Raw genomic sequence first — 25,440 nt, forward strand, 5'->3', positions numbered from 1 at the left:
TGCTAAACAAACTCAAACTGACAGTGACAGATCAGGGTCTGATTCTTCAAAAGAACTAAGTACCTAAAACTCATCATTAAAAGCACTAGATCCTGAGGCTAGATGGCCAAGATGGCTTAAGTTAAGAAATATTTCCATAAAAATAAACACTGCATAGAATAGCGTCTCTCAGCTCATGGGTTGCGAATCAAAAGTGGGTCACAAAAATACATGAAAGGTTCACAAACAAACCTTAAAAATGGATTCTCCTTTAAAAGAAGAAAAACATGGGAAACGGTGGTTTTTCCCTTGCAGGCTGGCAGAATTCCAGCCTGCTTGGGACTCCCCATGCCCCACGCACTGGAGGGCAGTGGGTTGGGAATGAGGGATACTGGGTCAGGACTGCCCATTGACGCTTACAAATGGGTCCTGGTACAAAAAAAGGTTGAGAACCACTGGCATAGAAGAACACGTGTAATTCTTTCACTTATTACTTTGAAACAACTGATCCTCTTTCTAAAAGTGAAACTGTCTATATGAAGGGCAAAAACCACTTCAAAAACTATTTAAATAAGTTTTCCATACAATTTTTTTAAATTCAGGCCTCCATAGAAGAAATTAATATTACTGATCTTGGGTAAAACAAACATGACCTTGGAATGACTCAGCAGTAAAATCACACCCCATCCTTCTCTGCTACCCAAAATCATCATGTTCAAACCCAAACCATGGTATAGGTTCTGCATGTACTTAGCATATATTTTTTTAATTTGAAAAATAAGATGTAAATCTCTAAATAAACTGAGCATCAGAACAAAGAACCTCCCTAAAAGGTCACTAGGATTTGCCCAACAGTTTAACCAAACAATTGCTCAGAATTACCAAACATTTCAATCATTTTTTGTTCAAGTCTATTAAATTAAGTAAGTAGCCTTGTGAAAAGCAAGTAATAATAAAAATCAAGTCAAACCAAAGTAAGACACTTGGAATTCTGACTTGCAGATTAAATTGGCCTGAAGCTAAACTTAAGCATACCTGTAAAAATGACTCGGTTCACAACTCCTGTGCAGTTTTCTACTTAACAGAGATAAAGGGGTTATGAAGATACTAGACTAAAAGGACACATCAGAACTCTCAGAAGTTTTTATAAAAAGGAACACATTTAGTATGTTTTGCCATCACTCTTTGGGATTTTTCCAAGTCTGACTGTTAGAACAGCTTGCTTCTAGGATGTGAAAAGCCTACATGAAAGGATGATGTACAAGCTAAGCTTCCAATACGTACCATTTCCCTCTGTGGAAAGCTTGGATATTAACAATAGAGTATCTCCTATAAACATCTGCTAATCAATCGCAACCATAAAGACATCAGAAATGAATTACAGAAGCTCCAAAAAACACTAAATTCTTCAATGCAGCTGAACGTCTAGTCTGTACAAGCAATACACCCCCCCCCCCCCCCCCCCGAGCTTGGCTTCCTTTTGTTTAGCCAAGGAAGATTTTTAACTTGAGAACTGGTTACAGTCCCACAATAATACAGTAGAAGTTCTTTTGATGAAAGGACCCATTTCTTTCTTTCAGTCAGTTGGCATTCTGCATTACCATAATTGTATTTACTGACAGGATACTGGGTAAATAATAGAAATGCTTGAAAAAGTACTAACAAAACAATGAACACTTTAAAAGGAAGAGTCTATAAAAAACAAAACAAAGCCGCAAAAATAACTTTGGAAAAACAATAGCAGTGGCTGTTGTCTTAAGGAATACTGCTATAGGAATTGGGACATTTCATAAATTGATATAGCACGTGAGAGAGAGGTTCATGAAGCACATTAGTCTCCTAAGCACTGGACCCTTGCAAGTATCCACCACTGCCTCCCATCAGAGAAGCACTTCTCACACAGATTTAGCAAGGGGTGGCAATGTACTAAAAAGAATAGTCATGCTATTTCTCCCTCTTGACAGTTGACTCCAGAATCCATACTTGATGAGGAGACAGCTGTCTGTAGATCATTAGCACAAAAAAAAAAAAATTGCATCTTGAATGTTATTCCCCTATGCACTACAGTCCATCTTCTGCTCTTGTTTTTTTAAAAAAGGAACAAGTCTCTATAAAAAAAAGGGGGTGGGGAGCTCAGCTTTATCAAACGCACAAGGAGATCCCACTCTCAAAGGTTCTGGGGTTTTTCTCTTTTAAATGTAGTTATGTTTTTTCTACAATATTTCCTTAATTACTAGAGCATGGTTTAAAAATTAAAAATAAAAATAATTTAAAAAATAAATCACTAAATGGGCACACACGTACATGAGGCTGAAATGGCAAATCAAGCTGGCTGGTCAGCTGGGGACTCGGAGCACAGGTGAACATCACTGAGCCTGTGGGAGTCCAGTCCCTACATACATGGGTCTTACAATAAGACTCCTATGTGTTCTCACATCCAGGCTTATAATAGAGGGAGAGGTGTAGGGTGTTTATTTGTGCATGGGCTGGTGTTTAAACTAAATACTGCATTCTTAAAGTCTTGCATGCGTGGGCATTTTGTCCCAAGAACAGCTACTGTATTTGAGGCACCCTAGATTACTGGAAAGTAGCCAGTATTCTTCAGAATTTAAAATAACATACGTGTAAGATTAATGTTAGGCTGTAAATAAAAGATGGGGACATTTAAAAAAAAGGTTCTTCAGGATTTAAGAAAAACACAAAGATGTATAAAGTCTCTATTAGAATTGGCTGAAATGTAGTAACTAGAGGCCCTAACTTTAAAAAAGTCTATGCATCTAAGTGTCTGTCAGATGTCTAATTTTAAACTGCTTCAATTGCATTTGCAGGACATTTTTAAAGTCAGCATTTAAGCTATCCTAGCTAAAGCAATACCATGGCATAGCCAACAAATTCATTCTGATTGTCATACACCCATTTTCACAAGAACCTTAATGACTTTGATAAAGTACTGTAGAGCTATTCAGTTTTTTTGATAGCAAATAGCTCTTGCACAGATACAGCTAGGCTACTCTAGAAGCAGAAAACTAGGGAGCAGTGGCTGAATGGAAGAGTCTAACCCCCTCCATCACCACCACACTCTTTCCAGCAGGTGCAGGTCATAAGCCAAACCCAAACTCACAAATCACTATGCTTTTATTGATGGTTTTCTCAGTTCCCCACTCTAAGTACAGTGTAGACACCATTGCTGTCAGTGTGAGCTAATCCTTTGGAATGTGATTCCTTCTGGAAAAAAGCATCTCAGTTGTTGGAGCAAATTTCTTACCTTCTGTAAGGAACTAAAGAGCATATTACCTATTCTTGGGATAATCGTATAATTATTTTGTATATTCTTCCTCCTGTCTTATATAGGCAAGCCATAAGCATTACACAAGTAAATGCATCACAACTTAAAACATGTTATCTTTATTTTACTTCTCTATTTCCCACTCTGTCATTAAGGGAAACATCATTGTGTGGGTGTTATTTTTGAGTGTGGGTATGATCCCTGTTAGTCTTCCATAAACTTAAAAGGGTTAGTGTTAAGGCCAGTGATTTGAAAGGATCTAAAGAACACTTTGTACTGAGAGCCACTGAAGGACCGGTTTGCTTCTGGAAGACATTTTTCTATTAAGAACACAAAGTCTTTTGGCTGTGCATGATTATTATGGAGTTTATAGCATTTTTCCACCAAATCACAAACATTAACTTCTGTTTAGGGGAGGATTCTGGAGTTAACAATTACTTAAGTTTCATCTGTAGTTTCAGTTACAGCCAATGTGGTGTCCATTCAGAAGAAGTGCAGAAGTGTTTCATGCCAGAAACAGAAACATTAGGCCAAAAATATGATTCTTTGCACAGTTCAAAAAGCATGAAGTGTGGGTATTTAAAATAGCAAACACTGTTTAATGCAAGTCCACAGAGCAATGCATTTGAAAAAGAGCCACTACATAAAGTCAGAGGAACACACCCCTTGCAGCTATTGAATGTTTATAACCATTTCTATCTGACAGCAACGGTGTTACATTGATTGTTATTATGTGACAGTTTGACAAGAGTGATGTCAACAGTGTGTTAATAGCATCTGTTACTCATTTCTGCTCTGCAGTGTCATGTGGATTATTTGGTTAAGCAGAGGGACTGTATCCTCACTTAGATTCTGGAAGAGCTGAGGAACTTTGCGCTCAGCTCAGGCACTTCACTGACCAACAGCAAACTTTCCAAAGTGCTATTTTAATGAGAGATTTCATGTTAGACCAGCTAATGAAGATGGAAAGACAACACCCCATTTGTGAGAGAGCAGGTATCAGGTACTTGGTCTCAACAGGATCTAGTATAAAGGGGTGTTAAATGTCCTGTGTTCCATACTGAAACCTGTATTGAACAAGAGAGGCTCAGTATTCAACCATTATCCTAACTCTGGCGGAGATCCAGTTTAAGATAGGTTTATTTGAGAGAGATTTACCTTAACTAGCTAGCAGGCTGACCTGTAGAAGGCTTTTTAAGAAAACTTCAGACTGGAGGCCTTGTATGACACCAATTATTTCCCCAAGCAGAATTCTTAGTTGTGGTAAATTGTTCTACCCCCACATCAGCTAAAAAGCTTCTCAGAAGATCTAGGTTAACTGTTCCACATACATGTCAACTAGGCAACTTTTTCAAGGTCAGAAGGCTAAGAAAGTCTGAATCGCAGTGGGACACTTATGGGACATTTTCAAAAGAAGTTTTACAAACCCAACAAATACACCTCATCCAGGAAGACTGATTCTTGAGCATTAATCCAAAGGAGCTGTGATCTTAGTTAGCATTACAGGTCTCAGATTCACAAAAAGCCCAGAATCTACAGGTTTGGGTATTTGTTAAATTACTATACCCTTTTTGTATTTCTGCTGTGAATTAGTGCTGTGTGTTTTGAAGATTAAAAAAAAAACCTAGTCAGTTATGAAAGGCTCATAATGGACCACCTCAAGAGAAACAAAATTTGATTCCCTTTCAGATGTCTTAATCTGAAAATGTACTTCAGTATTAAGTATAAACCATTAGGCTAGATGTTTTAAGTATTTTATCTTCTCATTCAGCTGGAGAATTGGGTGCTGGAGAACAAGAATTATATGTTGACAGGTATCTAATGTAGATACAAAACGGGGCACTTGGCAAGTCCCCGCCATACAGAAAAAAAAAAGAGAAAAAAAAGCAGGCATCTCAGAACTTGAGTGGACAGTATTGTTATGAAGTGCAATTCTGGTTCATTTAAAAGTAGATATCTTTCACTTTTTCAATCTCTTGGCCCTGCAGGAAACAAGTTTAGAGACTGAATACTGACTAAAATATTTTTTACAGATCCCTTGGTTTGCAGGACTTGCAAAGAGTATTCCCATTTGTGTTTTAAATGCAGGAGAATATAATTTACCGCTATGCAAAGAATAGATTGCATATTACATGGTGTACTTAGAGTTGTATTCCTTTGTTTTTATATTTGCAGAAACAGCATATCATACACCAACTTCATAGTTTTAAAAAATTAAACAGCAGATTTAACAATCTTTATTCATCTTTTGGTCCAAATTAGTACGGTATCAGTACCATTTAGTAACCCACAGACAAAAGCAGCATATTCTTGGGAACTGGAACAGGACTAAAAGCCACAAAGAAAGTTTAAAAAAAATGTAGGAAGCAGCCTCACGTTAAAAAAAGAAAATCTCCCATAACGAAGACAACCATTAAAATTCGCAACAGAAATAAAAAATTAGTTTGTCCAATTTGGAAGTCGAGGAATGTATTTCCTTTTACACTTTATCTTTAAATACATTGAACAGAAAAGGCTGTCTCTGTTTAAGTCTAATTTTGCACTTCAAAATTAGATGAGTGTTTAATCCTTTAAAAAGTCAATGTAATCTCCGAATCAGTCAGTGCAGAACAGAATAGTCATCACAGGACTATAACACAGGCATATGAAATCATATTATTTAAGTGAGGTAGATACTAGGCGCATCACATTCCATGATGCAGGATGCAGTTCATATGTATGTCTGTTTACATCCTACATGGATCAAGTCTAACCCCAGCTTCAGCAATTTTAGTCTCAATTCTTCAGGCAGTTTTGAACTTGCAAGGTCCTCAAAATGACACCTTCCTGTAGCGTAGTATTTTTACAGAGGTGCAGTACAAAGTGTGCCCAACTCCAAATATCCTTGCAAAATTACAGTAACTGCCAATAAAGGTAGCCATATTTGCAAAGAAAATCAGGGAGGTGTCGATTCCACAACTGAGCTACCTGAGATGCTGGCTGACATTGTCTTAGAAGAACAATGGCTGGCAAGGCTGTGGTGTAATTCTGTCCCTGACACACTGGAAAGGAAAAGAGGTGCCCTTATAAAAGAAGTAACTTTTCAAACTTCATCTTACAAAACCTACTAGATCCACTGTGTTCCTTTTGTTAGTTTCTCCTAAGGAGCTTGTGCAGAATGTCTCCCATCGTTCTCTGACCTCCTCTGGAAGTTCTAGAGGTATGAAATTCAAGAAAAAAAGATTTAGTCCCATGTCAGTGAAATGACATTCAAGAAATATGATTGTTTTCTTCTTAAACCCCAACAATGAACTGTTGAAAGCATTGCAGGAAATATATACTCTCACATGCCAGGTAAAACAGCATGTGGTTTTCAGACAGGCACTGCCAGTCTATTAGATGATGCTCTCAATGGGTGCTGACACTAGGGGCTGGGAAGGGGACAGACAAAAACCAAAACAAAATACACACCTCTCTTTATGGGAAGCAGCAGTGCATTACTTCAGACTGGCACTACAGCATCTGTATAGATCAGGCACTTCATTGGGGCATTTTGGTACTTTTAGCTAACAGCTGATTCAAAAAAGCCCCATTAAAGCACCCAATCTACACAGATGTTGGGGAAGCTGGGTGCAACTAACACGCTGCTTCTTCTGGGCACGTGCTGGGCTTGGCGTGGGAGCACGCTGAGTTTAAAGTAAAGCGCCATCCCATCTTGCCCCGCCACCTCGCAAGTAGCCAGTGGCTCCCTGGTGTGGTGGGTTTGTTATATTATGTGACCATAAGAAAGATGCAAGTAACCACTAACATGACGAGGGTGTGTGGAGATAGACCCTTACGGAAGAAACGTAATGGACAAACAAACCATAAAGGAAGGCTTAGATGGGAAAAAAGCAGCATTGTTCTAGAAGTATCTTTGTAAATAAATAAGGCTCAAAATAGATGCCACCAAATGAAGTGGATTGGCTGTGCCAGGATGTGCCTGCAGGAAGAGCCTAGTAGGAATTAACCAAGGTGTGCAGGACTGGGCCCCTCAAGCAGCTGGAAAGAGCTAGCAACTCCAGGCTCCCAGCATTCTGATGCTGTAAAGCAGACATCCACTAATAAATAATATCACAAATTTGGGGCATCTGTGACTCTACAAGGGGTATGGATGTCTGTTTGCTTGGCTTTTGTGCCACCATAAAAGTCATTATGGCAGCACAGAGGAGATGAAAGGCAACATTTATTTTCATCTTAAAGGGTGCATGGCAAAGAGTTGCGACTGTAGGTTCATGCGTTTGATCCCATTATGCCATACCACGATCCTGGACTCTCCCTGCACCAGCTTCTGAAGCTATGAGCCCCGCCAGCTGATGTGGCCTGCAGGGCTTGCAGCAGAGACAACTCTGCCACCGCTGTGAGGTACAGGGTTCACAGCGGGGAGAACACTGCCACCACTGCAAGCCTCGTGGGGTGTGGGGGCTTGCAACGGCAGCAGTATTCTTCCCATTGTGAGCCTCATAGCTGACTAGGCTTGAGGGAGGCAGCATTCTCCCCACTGCAAGCCTTGCAGCTGAGGAGGCTCACAGCCAGGGGAAGGCCAGGAACAATGCTGCCACTGCGAGCCTTGTCAGTCCCAAGGCTGACAGCAGGTAGTGCATCCTGAGGCTGAGAGCCCCTCAGTTGGTGGGTCTCCCAGGCACAGGGAAGCACTTGGCCACACATTCAATTAATGGCGTGCTTAGAACAAGCTACAAAGTTACTACACATTTTTTGTGGAATAACTTTGTAGCTTATTGCTTGCTTTATCACACCATTAATTGGTTGAATGTGTAGCTGGGTCACAACTTAAGATGCAAGTAACTGGTTAATTATGCCTTAAGTGTAGCATGTAGAGGGGGGCTGAGTTGCACGTCAGAATACATAGCTTGACTCCATTTAATTATAAAATTAGGACAGGTTGCCTACCATTTGCATTTGAAGAAGCCTTGGTAATGACTGGGCAAATCAAACACACATACACTTTGTCTGAAGAACATTTCGAAAGAAACAGCAATATTAAAATCTGCCTCTTTCGTTCCTAGCACAACTCAATTCCATAAATCCAACTAACAGAAAAGTCTAGGACAAAATTTGCAAACTTTAGTATTACCTTTAATAAGCTGCTGGACTAGTGTACTGTTTGGCCCTTTATCAGTACTATGAACAATACAGTTAGCTATCCTTGTTAAGTGACCCATATAGCCATACCGCCTTCCTCCTTCAGCCCTGCAAAAGAAAAGAAGAGTGCAAATGTTCATATTGTGGATAATTAACTGGCTGTTAAAATACTTTGTGGTTTCAAAATGTTCAGCAGAGCCATGTTAAAAGAAAATGTAGACTAACCAAGCAAGAACACAGAGTACTCTTAGGCAGAATGTGTAGCACATACTTCAACCAAAAAGTTTTTTAAAAGTTGTAAATTTTTCAAGGCACCTCCAACCTCTCAACCGGTTTAAAATGTATATAAATTACTACAATCAAGCCTTCACATGTTTTTAAGACTGACAGGGACAGAAAAAGTAGAATGGTTAAAATGAAGGAAATATTAATTTAAATTAGGTTCAAATTACCTGCACTTCACCGGATTCTAAGGCTACTTTCCCTGGAAACTATTATTAATAAAAATATTCTAAGACTATTCTGAGCCTGAATAATAGGTAAGTCCTTCATTCAGGCTACACTAAAGTACTCTAGGATGCATAAGTTTTGTTTGTTGTTGTTTTTTTAATTTCTGATTGACAGAGAAGGACCAATTGAAACTTCTATATAACAGATAAGTTAGGACTGCTGTCTTCCCAAAGTTAAAGCATAATAGTTAAAGAAATTCAAGTGACAATGTAGCTATGAGGCAATTCAGCCATCTATGCTAACTTGTTTGACTCAAAATAGAAAGTATCAGCTGCCAGATCACCACTTCACAAGACTGGAGAACTGAGATTAGCTAGAACTGGCCTAAAACTAAGAACACGTGCATCTGTATTTGGCCTCAACTACCAAATGTTAGTTGCTGCTCAGAGGTCAGGGTTTCTTGTCACTTGCTTTGCCTAGAGGTGCACGGATGCATCGGTCATATACTGGATTGGCACCAATGAAGGAAAATTAACATTATCGGTCCTGGGCTTTTTTTTGGCTGGTGCAGCCGATAATGCCACTGATAAATGCCACATTTACGTGCGCAACTGTAGCATGCACACAGCCAGGAATGAAGCCTGGCAGCTTGGACAGCAGCATCTTGCCAGTAAGTCTGTGGAAGAGAAGGGGCATGGGGGGGCCTGATCAAGGCCCCCATGGTGAGGGAGAGAGCAGGCAGGGGCTGCCCAGCTAGGGCTGGAATGTGACCCCAGGGCCAGGATTAGGACAGAGCTGTGGATAGCTCATCCAGGGGGTGTGGCAAGGTGGAGGGAGGGGGACAACTCCCTTCCACTGCACGTACCTGCCAGGGGAGGCATGCTGGCCATGTGCCTCCCTGGATTTGTGCACAAGGTAAAGGTAAACTGCCCGCTTGGGCCTAGGGGGCACCGCCAGCTTCTTCCTGGGGGGCTGGGCTGGGGCAGGCTCAGCTTTGTAGGGTAGGCAGGCAGATGGCAGTAGCTCTGGGAGCTGTGGCTATGGGGCATTTTGGGGTGGCTACAGCCCCCCAAGCCCTCCTCCAATGCTATCCCTGCTTAGGACAGGTCTCCCAAGGGAAAGGCAGCAGATTGGAGTGCTCTGAGCATGGGTAGTGCTAGGCAGGGAACTTAGGGGGTTATAGCCACTCCAAAATTCCCTATAGCTGCCCCCCACCATCTGTAGCTACCCAGCCCAGCCCAGCCCTTGATCTCCCCCCTCCCACACCCCTCCCCTCAGGACCCCGCTCTCCAACCTGCCAGGCTGCATTCCTGCAAAATCGGCTATCGGATTGGTATTGGCCAATATGGTTGGTTAATAAATCCGCTATCAATAACAGCCAAGAAAATCTTTATCAGTGGACCCCTAGCTTTGTCATATTTTCTGCACTTAATGTTTTCTTGGTATAATTCCCAGAGCTCAAAACAGACCTTTACAAAATTTTCTGCTGGTAAAAATCTCTCCATGCAGCAAAAAGTCACTCAAAGATTTTTTTTTTAAAAAGGCTTTTTAGATCTGCTTTATGTACAAATATGTTGCTATCCAGTTTTACAATCCCAACACTAATATTCCAGTTACAATTTTAAAATAACCATCAAGACATTGGTCCCAAGATGGTGACCAGGGGGTGGGGCACCTATCAAGGGGCAAGGCTATGTGGCCCTCGACAGCCTGCCAAAACTGGGTAAGCAGCCCAATATAATTGCCTGCCCCTGCACTACATCATGCATTGAGGGACAACATTTTTATGCCTAGTAAACAAAAACTTCTATAGGATGGCTCAGATACAGATTATCTTGCCATCAGCCTGGCAATTGACTAGATCAGGAGGTTTCAACCTGTGGTGCACAGACCCCTGGGGGTCCGCAGAGTATGCCTAAGGGGTCCGTGAAAGATGACTGCAATCAAAAGTATGTGAATGCCTATACTTACAGTTCAAAGGGCTCTGCACCTCCAGTTGAAATTTTTTAGGGGCCCAAATGAAAAAGGCTAAAAACAACTGGCTTAGATCTTCCATGATCCTTTCTGGCCCCACTTTTCTATGACAGTAAAGCCATAAGCATTTACTTGTAGATCAAAATCAGATTATGACAAAATAAGAGGACCTTCCAGACAATTCTGCATCAGGAAAAAAGCACTGGACAGGTATTTAACACTGGTCTATTGTTTTATTAACCCTTTCTTTCTTATCTGGAGCTTTATAAGTTAAAATGAATTATTTAGTAGGATTCCCATTTCATGACTCTCCCCATCCAGTTAGTAGGCTGTGAACCAGAAATAAGTCAGCTCTTTTGACTCCAGTATCAGTTTTCTCTGTTATTCCGAAGGGTACACTTATGCTAATTTATACTTGCTTTAGATGGATTCATGTGTACACTCGAAATAGCAGAGAAAACTGATATCTGAGTCAAAATAGCTGGTTTATTTATCTTAATAATCTCTATACAAGGCAGGGAACTGACTAGTTCTCTTCTACTGCATATCATACTGCATATCTAATTTGAGGGTGGGAGGGGTACATCCCTCTATTCTGAGATACTATGGAAGTGTGCATGCTACAAAAAAAGCCTAGACAGAAGCAGAAGACAGAGGAACTGTTGACACTACATCAAGAAGAGGAGCAGACTACCAGGGGCTGCACTTCTGTAAACAAAAGGAATGCTGATTCAATAGCAAGACCGCAGCAGATCTCATTCCACTAAATAAAAGACTAAAACATTCAAGGTGCAGGCTAAGCAAAACCACTCAGTGATGCTCTTTTGTAGTCTGCCCTCTCTTGCCAAACAAACAGCTTATCTGTGGTTTTAAATTGTAAGCACTTCAGACATGGACCTTCAAAATGTCAGAACAGATTTTTGTTTTCCTGTAAGTAATGAGGGCACTGATATAAATATTGCCCAAGAATTAATCTGTTGGTAAGCTTTAACAGAAATGCAAGACTCATGGGCTTCTACTTTTAATAATATTTAGAAGACATACTGGAAAGTAAAACAAGAGGGAGTGGTTTCTCTTTACATTCATACCACATACTACTGTATTATAAAAATTAAGGGTCTACCCAACTCGAAAAAGCAGCTGCCTTATTTTGCGGACAGATCACAGGGATGGCCACTATTTTCAGAGACTTGTCATGGCAGCTCCTCCCCTGTGACTGGCTCAGGGGCCCCAGTGTCCCTGCCCCCGCCACCAATTGGCAGTGGACTGTCCATCATATAGCTGCACCCCTTGCCGACGATTGGCCGAGAGGGCTATCCACAATGTGAATCTGCCTTTCACTGCTAATTGGTGAAGGGATGGGGCTGCATGACAGGCCAATCAGCAATGAGGGGCAGGAGCAGCAGGCATCTTGGCAGCCCCACACCAATGGTTGGGAACCTCTGCATTAGCCCTTACAAAGATATAGTGGGAAAGTCGCCTGTGGTTCAGTAGTAGAACTCCTGTCTGCCACACAGGAAACCTGGATTCAATTCTCGGACACTTATACAAAGCTTAGACAGCCATGGAGGCACCGAACATCTGGACTCAGTCTAGCCTCTGGATCTATTTCAGGGGCCTAAAGTGGAGATGGAAGGTCAGGGTAGCCTCCACTCCAAAAAACTCCTGCTTAGGCATATGCATCAAAGGTCTAGGTGATCTCTCATGCATAAACCATGATCTGGAAGGATCAATGGTTGACAAACACAGATGAGGATTTATGCTGTAAAATGGAGGTACACAGCTGCATGGAACCACCGATAAGCTCCAGCTGAGTAGGAAAGCAGCCCTTTGAAACAACTACAAAGCAGCCAGCCAACTCATCCTCAATTTGACAACCTACTGTGAATTAAACAGGTTGTGAACAATCTGCATAGGAATGTTCCAGGTTCTACTGAATCAAGTCTAATCTTAGCTGTCAGAGGCAAACGAGGCAGTCTTGTTTGCCTCTGACAGCTAAGAGCTCCTTCACACCATACCCTGCAACCTATTTTAAAGGTTATTGCTTATTTTAGTTGGGTTGACAAATCTTTTTTTAAAATAATGATGTGGCATGTACAACTGCTAAGATTAGTTTTTTCTACTTATGCTAGAAAGCCAATTCAGTCTATCCATAGTAGTCCAGAAATGCATACCAGAATCCTACTACCAACAATGGCATCTAATACAGTTGTGCACACAGATTTAATACTTAAGACTTCTAGGTTTTTCTTTCCAAAAAAGAACATTCTGCCAATGAGGAAAGAAAATTATTTGCTTAGTTATTTGCTGTAATAAAAGTCTGCTTCCCAACTCCAAGTATTGCATGCTTTAATGCATCAATAAAGGTATTTCTTCAATAAGCAGCTAAAAAGCATTTAAACTATTAATTTCACCTCTCAAATATATAGTATGTTTTTGAACTAGAAGAAAATTAGTTGCACAGCTTAGAATAACCTGTATATATCATTACACCCTAAAATAACTCAAATAGAAGAGCAACGATTATTTTGGTTTTCAGTCCAGCAATTAGATTTTTCATGACATTACAACCAACAAGTTCAAGTTTAGAGACAGCCAGAGGAGGAAGGTGAAGAAAGAGTAGAAGGCATTTAAACCCGAGGCAAATAAAGCTTGATATAAAAACTCTTAATTTAAGCTGTAGCATATACTTGCTTACCATGGCAGATCCAGTTGGCAGCTGGACTCCATTTCCCACCAGCCCCTGCCCACAGGACTGGGGCTGGTCTCCAGGGAGACCCCAGCAGCAGCTGTGCTGTGAAAGCTCAAGGCTTGGGTTGCCATGGAGACCAGCCCCAGCCATCCTGGCAGGGGGTTTTTGTTGTTTTTTTGTTGTTGTTTTTTTTTTAAACTGGCTTAATTTACTTGGAGACTGGAAGAGATTACATTAGCAGGCTCAATTCTAAATTGATTATGCACTCAGTGTTACAAAAATCAAGTCTGAACCCTCCCACCACACTTCAATTGCAAGAAATGAGTAAAAAAGCTGTTACTCACTGCTTCTTCTCATTCATTTCCCATGCTTCAAGTATTCGTTCTACTAATTGGCACTTATGGAAAAGCTATTAAGCAAAAAAAAAGAAAAAGAAGAAAGTACGTTTTTTGTAGTAGTACTTTTTCTATAGAAGTACTTTACATTTTAAAACAGAAGGAGCAATCAATTACTTTCAGATTAAATAAGAAAGCCACACATCCCACTTTGCAAGTCCACGTACAAAACCAAAATGAATCTTTTACAGTATATTAAAAAAATATTTTGTTCCAAGGTCAGCAGGCAGCCAGGCACTTAAATGTCCAAATCTTTAGAAGTGCTCAGCCTCCAACCAACTTCTCTTGCCTTTGGAGGGAGCTGCTGAATGCTGAACATTTTTGAAAATCTGGTCTATCTTAGTAAACTATACAATACAAAACTTAGCACTTTCACATATGACAAATATAGCAATTCAAAACTCCAAGCTGACATCATGCCTTCTGGTATTACCAAGTTTTACAAACTTCTGTACAAACAAAATATTCTTCAGAACCAGTCAGTCAATTTCATTCAAGTCTGAAGGACTTCTCTTCAGAGACAAGAGGCTAGGGAGCCATTCTATTCTGGTTATCTTTCTGGACGTTCCTTGGCTATCTACAGGGCATTTTTGGCACTTAGGTGCCCAGAGGGGTGCTTTTCCTGGATGTGTAGTTCTATGCATGTGGAAGACTATTCATGACTGCATAATCATGCAGACTAAGCATGCACTTTGGCAGCCACAGCACACACATGCCTCTCCCTTGGGGACACGCAACCACCTTAGACCCTTGAGATGGAGTTGGCCAAAATGTCTATATGCACGTCCATCTTTAGCCTCCTGCAGCTGAGTGGTTAGAGCACTCACCTGGGGAAATCCAGACGAGACCCTGAATTTTAGGTCTCTTCCATAGAGGGTTGAACCTAGATGTCCCTGAATTCCCAGCAAAGCATCCTAATCAATACACCAGATAAGCATTATTCACTTCTTTCTCTTTGCTCTTGTTGAAGCTGAGCCACTAATATAATCAGTGGGTGGGGGACAAGGGAAATAATTGGAAAGGAGTGCAGGGGGGACTTCTGACCCACTCAGGACAAGGGTCCGGATTAGAACCCAGAGCCCCCCCCTCCCTTTCAAGTCAGCATTCACTGAGCTACTCACCTCTGGCTTGCTCCCTTCCTCCTAGCCCAGGGGTAGGCAAAATGGCAGCCAGACTATTTCCCACCAGCCCCTGCCCACATGGCTGGGGCTGGTCTCCAGGGACTCAGCCTCAGCTGTGCTGTGAAAGCTCAAGGCTGGGGTTGTCATGGAGACCAGCCCCAGCCACGCTGGCAGGTGCATGGCAGAGCAGGGCGGGAGGCTGCTCCGGAGCCACTGGGATCTTGCATTGGGGGCAGCTTGCTCTGGAGCCAGGGCAGAGCCACAATCTGTAGCCTGAGCGTTCTGGGCAGGGGATCGTGGCTCTGTTCCTGCTCCAGACCAGGCCGTCACTGCTGCAAGGAGCCAGGGCACAGCCATGATCCCTTGCCTGCAAGCCCCTGCCCAGAGCACGCAGGCTACATCTCTCAGCAGCTCCGGAGCAGCCCCCTGCTTTGCTCTGCCACACACCCTGCCAGCACAACTGGGGCTGGTTTCCAAGGCAAACCCAGCCTTGCACTTTCACATGTGGCTGGGGTTGCCATGGAGACCAGCCCCTGCCATGGGCAGCTGGGAAACGGAGTCCACTGCTGACCAGGTCCAGCTCACAGGCCAGACTTTGTTCATCCCTGTCTTAGCCCCATGTAGCTCTCTCTCATGGTTGCCCAGAGAACTAGCTTCAAAAAGGAATGCCAGAGAAGAAAGCTGACCTGCACCATGGTGGTTGGAGTACAGTGGCTGGAAGTGAGAGACCAAGGTTTAAACCCCTCTGGGCGATCGGGGCTGAGAACCCATGTCTTCTGGCTTCTCAGGTGAGTGTCCTGGCCACTCAGTTTAAAAACAAAAACAAAAAACACAAATGGAAGGTTTCTCTCATTTTGTTGCCACTCTGTGTGACAACCTAGTCATCCACGTGCATGGGGCTATGTATCCAGGAACAGAATCCTTCTGGTGTGAAAATGACAAAGATGACAAAAAGAACAGCCATGTAGATGACCAAGAATAAACAGGATGTTACCCTAGCTGTCCTACATACCATGCTCTCTCTAAGGACAGTCTGAATAGGCAGACTGCCATGAATCGGAAGGCTGTCTTCAACATCAATGAGACAGTGTCACTATTCTCTTTTATTCCTAATGAGGGATCCTAGCTCCTGTTCACCATGGAAAACTGCAGAACACACATCTCTCCATGATCTACCGAAAGAGTGGTGGCATCCCGCATCATTTCTGCTCTCTTATTTTTGCTGTGGTTTTTGCCTCCTAACCCAGTGGCTGGGGTTGAAGGGGGTTCTGACTGGCCTAGATGCAAGAACCACAGCAAAAATAAAAAAGCAGAAATAGTGGCACTCATCACTGCCATGCTTTCAGTAGGTTGTGGAAAAACACGGATTTGTGTAGTTTTTAAAATGGAATTTTAAATTTGTTTTCTCCCATGGAAAACTAAAATACCTGCTAATAAGTCAAAATTTCACTTTAACTAGAAAAAGAAACTCTTACAACAGTCAAAAACAAGGTTTACCAGGTTCAAGAAACTACCCATTAAAGCAAACTTACATGTTTCAGTAAGAGATTGTCCCCAGTGGATTCCTGATCCGTAATTGTACCATTTTCTGTGCTTTCAAGAGGATTTGCAAGAATCAATGCAATACAAATTTCTACTTGAGTATGCAGAAAGTTATTCCATGTGTATTTAAAGAACATGTCCTGTAAAACAAGTCCAAAAGGATTTCATTACACAAATAAGTTTTTTCACTACTAGACAAAACAAAAGCGAAGGTCTAGATCAGAGGTCAGCAACAGTTTGAAGCAGGGGTTTACTGTAATAGTTTGGTTCAGAGCACACACCAGTTGGCACTGCAATGACTGTCACTACTCCCTTCCACAGTCCCACCACCACCACCTCCAAACTACCAAATGCCACAGAACTTTATGCCACCCCCTCCCCACCACAGGCCAGATGAAATGGCTGAATAGCTCAACCTGAATTCTGAATTTTTCCAGTAGGAAATGTAATTTGATTTATGATTGGAAATAATCAACTTGGTTGTTTCAAATACTTCAGTACATCACATCTACCCAAGTCCAAGACCACTTCAAATTTTAAGATGACCCCCCCCCAATTATTATTAGATTCTAGATATGAAAAATTATAGAAGTGGCTGAATCTAACCCACAGACTGTAGGTAGCTAACTCCTATTCTAGGCAGTCTAACAGTTAGTAATTGGCAGGTGTTTTTCAAATACCCAAATCATGTACAGCGTTTAAGAACAATTTATGGTTCAGGAAAAAAACCCACAAAGAACTGAACCCCTAGCACTTAAAATTAATTTGTATCAGTGGCCATGTGATAAAGGACACTGAAAAGAAAATAAAAGGATAAAAATGTTCCATACACAGATCAGATAAAACCCTGATTTTCACAACTGCATTTCTATCTTCTACAATGCTTCTTTGGGTTGTTTTTATTTATTTTTTTAATAGTTGTTACTATATTTACTCATTATTTAAGACACCCCCTCCCCCCACATTCAGCATGGAAGGTGGGGGGATTTTGGTATAGGCCAGGTAAACAGCTACTGTGGCTCAGAATGGAGCCAGGGTGGCTCATGCAGCAGGTACGAGGTATGTGGAGCAAAGGAAGCATGGGGGAAGTGACGCATGAAGCAAGAGGACTGCACAGAAGGGGAAAAGCAGACGAAACGGTGTGTGGTATGCTTGGGGGAGAATGGGGAGAAGGGAGCAGTGTGGCAGGGAGAGCTGCTGTGGCTCCCACCCGAAACCAGGCTGGAGCTGTACCTACTGCCTGGCTCAGCTGGATGCTCCATGCCTCTGGGGGTGGGGCCAAGGGGCAAGAGGCATGGGACAGGCTGTCTGCCCCCAGCCACTGCTTTCCCTGTGGCAGGAGTGGGGGGAATGACTTTCCCCAACCCACCAATAACTTATTTCTAGACCTGAAAGATTAAAAACCACTTCTATAATTTTTCATATCTAGAATCTAATAATTGGGGGGGGGGGTGTCATCTTAAAATTTGAAGTGGTCTTGGACATGGGTAAATGTGATGTACTGAAGTATTTGAAACAACCAAGTTGATTATTTCCAATCATAAATCAAATTACACTTCCTACTGGAAAAATTCAGAATTCAGGTTGAGCAATTCAGAAATGCTGAGCAGTAATCTGAAAATGTCATGCAATTTGATGTGGCCATTTTACAGTATTGCTCCAAATCCTTTTCAAGTTCAGTACCTTTACACAAACTGGTCATGCTACTTTGGAAACTGGTAACTACTACTCCCAGGAACAGTCCGATATAAAATTTACCGTGTTCCCTATATTTGTAATGGGTGATAACTTAAAACAGTGTACTGGAGTAACACTCAATCACATTTCAGATAGCAAAAAAAAAAAAAAAAACCCAAAAATTTTACAATATAACAGAAAGAAAGAAAGAGGAGGTAAGAGCTGAGTAATAAACTTATTTTTGGATTCAGAAGCCAAAACTGACAAGGTGGAAAAGCACTATGTTGAACACTTGCATTCAACCTGCAACAAAAAGACTGTTTCCAAGTTTTAACTTTCAAATCCATAGAAAAAGTATTAAAATGCTTTGAAAAAAAAAGCTCAACTTGAGGAGCACTGAAACAAACTTTTAGACTTTCAAAACATTTGCAAGTAACATGTTAAATCTGAATTTTAGTTGCATCTTTTGGCAAAATAATTTGGCAGCTCTAACTGAAATAAGAGGAGGAAATAAGTCCACTAATGAAAAAAAATACAAGTTATAATATATAGGCAAAAAAAAACCCAAATGCAAGAAATTCTTCATAGTGAGACTGCCACCTGAGTTTAAAAGTGAAATTTGTTAAAAAACAATCAATCAGTTTTGGCAGCACACAGAGACAGATTACATCAGGCTGGGTAGAACTAGCCATTTACAGGACAGTGAATATAGTGATAGGACCACAACATAATCAGAAATGCAAGTACGGGGAGAGCAGTGTAGAGGGAACAAGTTGGGAAGACATAAAATCTGAAGTAAAGATATGTAGTATGGATGAGGGCAGTGGACACACCAAGTAACTGAAAAGGCAGAGAATCACTGATAGAAGCCAATGTAATTTTTTTTAAAGTGAAAAAAAGAAAGTGTAAACTAAGTTTATTAAATGAAATCAGATGGTGAAATGATCTAATGGATAGCAGTGGAAGCCCCATCACAAAAGTGTTCTATAAAAAAAAGAAAAGAAAAGGAGTGGGGGGCACAGAACATGCTTTTAGAAAGCTAATCTTATCAGGGTTCTGCCACTGGATTTTATACTTAAAAGGTACTATATAAAGCTCTTACCAGTATGACTCCTATACTGTTCAGGTCTATAAGTTCCTGATTCACACTGCCTGTATTTGTCTGCAAAAGGCTGGATATTAACCTAATCACATTTAAGCGTGTGTTCCCCACAGGTGGATCCAGTACACCCCATGTTGTCTTCATGACACTTTTCTAGACAAAAAATGCATGAGATCAATTAAAGAAATGCTTTCAAATCAACTTTGTGTTATTTTTCCACAAGCAAAATACAGCTCAAAAAACTTGCCGGGTCAGTTCATCAGCAGCAGTCTGACACTACTGTAGGAAAACAATCTTTTCCAGTCGTAAACGCTATAGTTTATATTTAGCATGAAAGCCTGGAAAAAAATATATGGAGTACATAAATTAAGTACATTTCAGAACAGAGAGATGGAGAAACCCGAGCCAACTTGGGTATGGATGCTATATTGCAGAATACAGTGAAGACAGACACTTTATTAAGCTTTAGCTACACAAACATTTAGCTCATTAACTTGTGTTTCTTTATACAATTAGCTTTCCTGGTAAGATTCTGGAAGAATTTAGAATGATTTAGTGAGAACTGCATTAATAGCTTAATTGTTTCTGGAGCTAAAGAAATAAATTTAAGAAAATTTACATAAAGATTTATGTAATGAGAGGGAGAGAGAGTCGAGAGAGAGAGAGAGAAGCCTCTGTAACTAAATATCTTGTCTAAGTGGCCAATCCCAGATGCTCTTGAGGAAGGAAAAAATTCTCTAGGAGGACAATTATGGAACAATCTGCATGTTGGCATCAGCTTCCATGTCACACATTCAGTTATGCCTTGAATGAAAGTTTGCACCTGTTTTAGAAAGAGTGTTTTACCTATAACTGTAGGTTTTGTTACTGTCTGAACTCTTAAGTTTTTAGCATGTTACATCTTGAGAAAAAGTGATTTCCATTGGCTGTTTTCTTTTTGAGAAATCAAACAAACACTCAAGATATGCTGCCCTCCCATTTCACTGAAGTCCCTTTCAACCTTTTACAAAATAAAGATGAGATAACCTAATCTCCTTTCTTTTCATAGACCTTTCATATCTTATCTGGCTATCTAAAGCAAACATTCCTAGTCTCTGGATACTTCATTTGGAAGTTCATCCATACTTTTAATGACATCACCCTTTTCTGTACCCATTATATGCCTGCCACTCTGTCACGTATGCCTTGGCACAACCCCTTTTCCAAAGGGAAGAAAGGACGTGGTTGTCTTATAATGCAACTATTTCGTAAGCAAAAATTTAATAAGGGGTGCAGCAATAGAGATTTTTTTTGGCAGATACCTATGGCAGATTACTAACCAGCCACATCGGCCAACACCAATCCAATAGCCAATATGCAATTCAACAGCCTGGAGAGCAGAGGCCAGCCAATAAGTCTGTGGGAGGGAGGCAGATCAAGTCCTCCACAGTGAGGGAAGGAATGAGGCTGGGGCAGGGGCAGGCACTGCCCAGCCAGGGCGGGGCACAGGGCAAAGCCATGGGTGGCTCAACCAAGGGGCGCAGAGCAGTGGGGTTTGGCTGGCTCCCACCACTGTGCACACCTCTGGGGGAGGCAAGATTCTCTGATTTAATACACCAAATCTGCATTTTCCACGATTATAATGAAACACCACTACATACCTATACCTATTAGGGCTGTGCAAAGCTTCGGGTGCCGATTCGATTGAAAGGAGATTCGGCCTGATTCAGTGGCCAAGTCCCCAAATCCGAATCGAATCGGGGACCAATAATAAGGTCCAAAACGATTTGAAGCACTCTGAATCTTTGGAAAAAGATTTGGATTCAGTCCCTGCCCACTGCAGCAAGGAGTTGGAGCGGGTAAGTAGGGGGTGAGGAAGGGGGTCATGGGGGGACCCCCTGCCAGGCCCCATCCCCCGACCACTCCCCTAGCCCCACCCCCACTCCCAGTGCTTTTAAAAAAAAAAAAAAATAAAGAGCCCCCACTCACTGGGTGCTGCCTGGCAGGAGGACAATCACCACTACCCCATGCTGCATAGGGGGGCTCTGCATGAGTCTTGCCCAACCCCTGCCCCCTCCCCCAACCCCCACCCATGGCTGCCCTGCCTGCCCCAGCTCCAGCCCTTTAAGAAAAAAAACTGAAAAAACCCCCAGGACTCACCAGCTCCTACAGCATCCTCGGGGGGCTCATGGAAGAGACCCCCATGTGGCGCGGGGCAATCAGGATTGCCCCCTGTCAAGCAGGAACTAGTAATTTGCAGTTTTGGGGAGGTTTTTTTCTTAAAGGGCTGAAGTTTGGGGAGAGGGGGGCAGGGCAGCCATGGGGGGCTGGGGAGCAGGGTTGGGGGGCTTGTGGCAGAGCCCCCCATGCAGCATGGGGCAGCAGGGATTGCCCCTCCACTGAGCATCACCCAGTGAGTTGGGGCTCCCCCCCACAAGTGCCAGAAGCTGGGGTAGGCAGGGCAGGAGAGCAGGCGGGGGATGGGCCTGGGTGATTCAGCCAAATCGATTCGGGACAGTGATTTGAATCACTGAACTGAATCACTGTCCCCCCATATTGGCCAAATCCAAAACAAATACTAGCCACTTTGCACAGGCCTAATACCTATATCTATAGGTATCAGTAGAGCACAAAGTTTTACTGATATATTTACAATTTAATATTTAAAAAGCAATACGGAAGCCTACCAATGTCTCAATGGTTATAATAAATTCTAAATACCTATATTTTGGCATTTGATTTTGGCTTTTTTATAGAAAAATCAGAGCTCTTCCTGCCCCCTTCACTGACCAGGACATGGGTTCAGTTCCCAGGCCACAGCACCCCAGGTCCCCAACACTGCTGGTGCCCCTCACTCATGATCCACAGCCCCCTGCCTGCCCCCAGCCCTGCCATAGAGGACCGCCAGCTGCCAGGGCTACAGGACCAGGAGCCCCCTGCCTGTCCCAGCAGCAGATGAGCCCTAGCTGCTGCCTGCAGCAAGCAGCAACTACTGCTGCTGGAGTGGAGCCCAGCTCCTTCCCCACCGGCAGCACAGCCAGGTTGGAGCTGGGGGGGGGGGGGGGGGGGGGGGGGGGGGGAGGAGGAGTGCAGGCTGCCCACTGAGGGATCAGGGCTCCACAGCCTGCTGCCCCCCACCCCAGCGGCCTTCACAGTCCAGAGGGCAGAACCTGGTGCCACTGTTGGGAGCCCCAATGCTGACTATGCCACCATGGTGAGGCAGTCCCTGCCTGCAGAGGGCAGCCTTCATCTGTCCCCACCCCACACACACTTTGGGGTGGGGGGTGGGGGAAGAGAGAGAAAGAGGGAAAGCACCTTCCCCCATCCCTGGGGAATATGCACAGCAGCATGGACCCAAAACCACCCCCTCCACCCCCATCCCTGGATGTTTTAAAGGAGAAAGCCACATCTCTAGCCTTCTCTTTTAAAGAAAATCCACACTTTTCCACAGTGAATGGAAGACCCAGATCCCTGATAATGAATAACTAAGCTGTAGGTATTAGAAAAGAATTCTGTCTACACATTAACTGACTGTCAGAACCCCCCCCACCCCCCAAGAAAACAATTAGCCCTTTTTTGAGTCAGTTGAGACTGTCTAAATTATTTCATACAAATAAATGTGCAGTCAGTTTTTAACATTGTAAGTTGTGTGTTTCACTTACTTTTGGGGGCTCAAGGAGAAGTTCATGGAAGGAAGAAAGTCGTGCTTTTATGGCTTCTAATACACTTTTGTTGACTGAATATGTTGAATGGCTCATACCTGGAGGACAGATCTCTATATGGCCTTCAAATCTAAATATATAACATACACACACAATTTGGCCGATTAATGTTGAATATTGTAAAAGTAGTTACAAAATTTAAATCAAGTAACAGTCTTCATACCGGTTTTGTAGGAACATAAGAAAAAGAGCTAAGTCTAGAGTGAAGTCACAAATAAAAATAACTCAGGAGCTATAAAATATAGAACAAGATTCAACTTGTTACTTTACAGCCACTCAGTCTATTATCAAACCATCCCTTAACTACATCGGATATATATTTTAGTCACTTAATATTAAATAGTTTCAACTTTAACAGCAAAAATAGAAGCTGTAAGCAAAAACAAAGTTTTCCATATTTGCAAGATAAAGAATCGTGCAACATATATGAAGGCAATAGGCAACTTAGCTGCTTTCCAAAATTCAAGTAGTTGTAAAATTACATATAATCAAGAGGCAGATTTCAAGCTCTAGTTCAGGGGTGTCCTACAGATGCTGTACCCCCCCCCTGCACATCACAAGTTAGAGCATGATGCTAGGGACTGAAATCGCACATAAACCAGTATAAGTGATCAGGAACTGATTCAAATCTGTAACACAGTATTAGTTCAGTACACAAATTGCTTTCAAAATGGCTGATATCAGTTTAAGATAAGCTTGGATGGATGTAGTATCAGACTTAACTGCTTTAGGTTAAATTCGTTTATTGAATTTCTGTCCCAGATCCCCTCCAGATTCAAGTTAACTCAGTCCCCTAGCATCCCAGGATGCTTTGCACCTCCCCCATGAACCTGCCCTCACACAGTGGGCAAGCTAGCTTTGGCCCAAGCTGTCTGCTCCAGCCAAGCAGAGAGACATGCTCCAACACCCACCAGCTTCTGGTCTGGGCCACTGCAAGCATATAGTTTCATTTCTGGAATGAAAAGTGAATGTCTGTTCATTTGTTTATTGGTTTAATCTACTCAGCTTAGACTAACGTGCAAGGACTGAACTGATTCGGCCTCAGGCTTTTTGACTGCCTGTACTCAGCCTGGCTGCAGCACTCTTTGAATGCTAAATCCAGGCCCACCTCCAGCACCAGGGCAAGTAGTGGCAGGAAGCCATGAGAGTTAACACAGCACTGCTCACCCTATGCCCAGATTCCTCGCCCCTCCAGGAAACCCCAGAGACCAAGTGATATGGCTCCATGGACTGGATCCAGAAAACCCTGCTCTAGTCTACATACTGTTTTAGCAACTCAAGTCTACCATCACACACTTGATGCTGAAAACTGTAAAATGTTACTAGCGTAACATTTAATTATACCAAATCTCAGGATATTGACAATCATATTGTAACAGCTCAGAGCCTATGGTGGCCAGAGGAAGGAGAGTTGCTGTTTGGAATTACATCTGCTGTCACAATCTAAATGTTAAGTCTGCATGAGCCTGACACTAGATGAAGATGCCAGTAGATCTGCTACATATGTATCATTATAGAATCTTGCAGGTTGGGATTCAGAAGTTATATTCTAATAGCTTGTATCAGTATCCTTTAATAGAGATACAATTGTTACATCCATCTACACCAGTGATTCTCAGAGACGCCATGGCACCCTGGGATGCCTTGAGATCTTTTCAAGGATGCAGAGTGCCACACAGTGTTAACACTGTTAGGTGTGCTAACATAATTCGCAAAACAAGCTCAGTTTTCACATGGGAATCCACAGTGTTAAAAAAATTCTAACATGCTGTGGTCTGAGTTCTTTGCGACAGAAGAATTGCTTTTATTTCTCTGTAATCAAAGAGCAAAAAACAAACACTGGCATTTTCTGAGGGGTGCTTCGAGTATAAAAAAGGTTGAAAAACACAGGTCTGAGATAGGCTTGGGTTTGGAGAGAAAAGCTGTCAACTGAGGCTAGAAACAGATTTTTTTTATCCTGCAGAACCATGCAAAATAATTCTATGTCCTTGTTTCCCTGTATTGTCTTTAAAAAAAAATAAATAGATGCAACTATTATACCTCAAAGCACCAGGAGCTAGAACAAGAACAGTTATAAAAGGTTCACATACAGCATGCCAGCAATAATGGCTACATGTAGTCACTTAATACAGTGACTATATTACAGTGGACAATAAGCTGATTATGAGCCAGCAGTGTGCCCTTGCTGCAAAGAAGGCTAATGGTATAATGGGCTGCATTGGTAGGAGTGCTGCCAGTAGGTCAAGGGAAGTGATTATCCCCCTTTATTCAGCATTGGTGAGGTCACATCTAGAGTACTGTGTCCAAGTTTTGAGCCCTGCACTACAGAAAGGATGTGGACAAATTGGAGAGAATTCAACAGAGGGCAACAAAAATAGTGAGGGGGCTGGGAGACGTGAC

At 42.3% G+C, this 25,440-nt stretch overlaps 1 protein-coding gene across 7 annotated transcripts in view; it reads right to left on the reverse strand.

Moving 5' to 3' along the window:
• Window positions 1-25,440, reverse strand: part of PPP6R3 (protein phosphatase 6 regulatory subunit 3) — a 106,876-nt gene that overhangs the window by 38,703 nt on the left and 42,733 nt on the right. For all 7 annotated transcript variants that reach the window (XM_059722527.1, XM_059722524.1, XM_059722525.1 and 4 more), the window contains 6 exons: window positions 22,981-23,110; window positions 19,340-19,492; window positions 16,551-16,700; window positions 13,847-13,911; window positions 8,379-8,494; window positions 6,373-6,458 (listed from right to left, as the gene is read on the reverse strand). In XM_059722527.1, the coding sequence (XP_059578510.1) occupies window positions 6,373-6,458; window positions 8,379-8,494; window positions 13,847-13,911; window positions 16,551-16,700; window positions 19,340-19,492; window positions 22,981-23,110 (700 nt within the window). The remainder of the gene's footprint in view (window positions 1-6,372; window positions 6,459-8,378; window positions 8,495-13,846; window positions 13,912-16,550; window positions 16,701-19,339; window positions 19,493-22,980; window positions 23,111-25,440) is intronic.

Source organism: Alligator mississippiensis, chromosome 2, assembly GCF_030867095.1.
Source record: "Alligator mississippiensis isolate rAllMis1 chromosome 2, rAllMis1, whole genome shotgun sequence".
NCBI lineage: Eukaryota > Metazoa > Chordata > Crocodylia > Alligatoridae > Alligator > Alligator mississippiensis.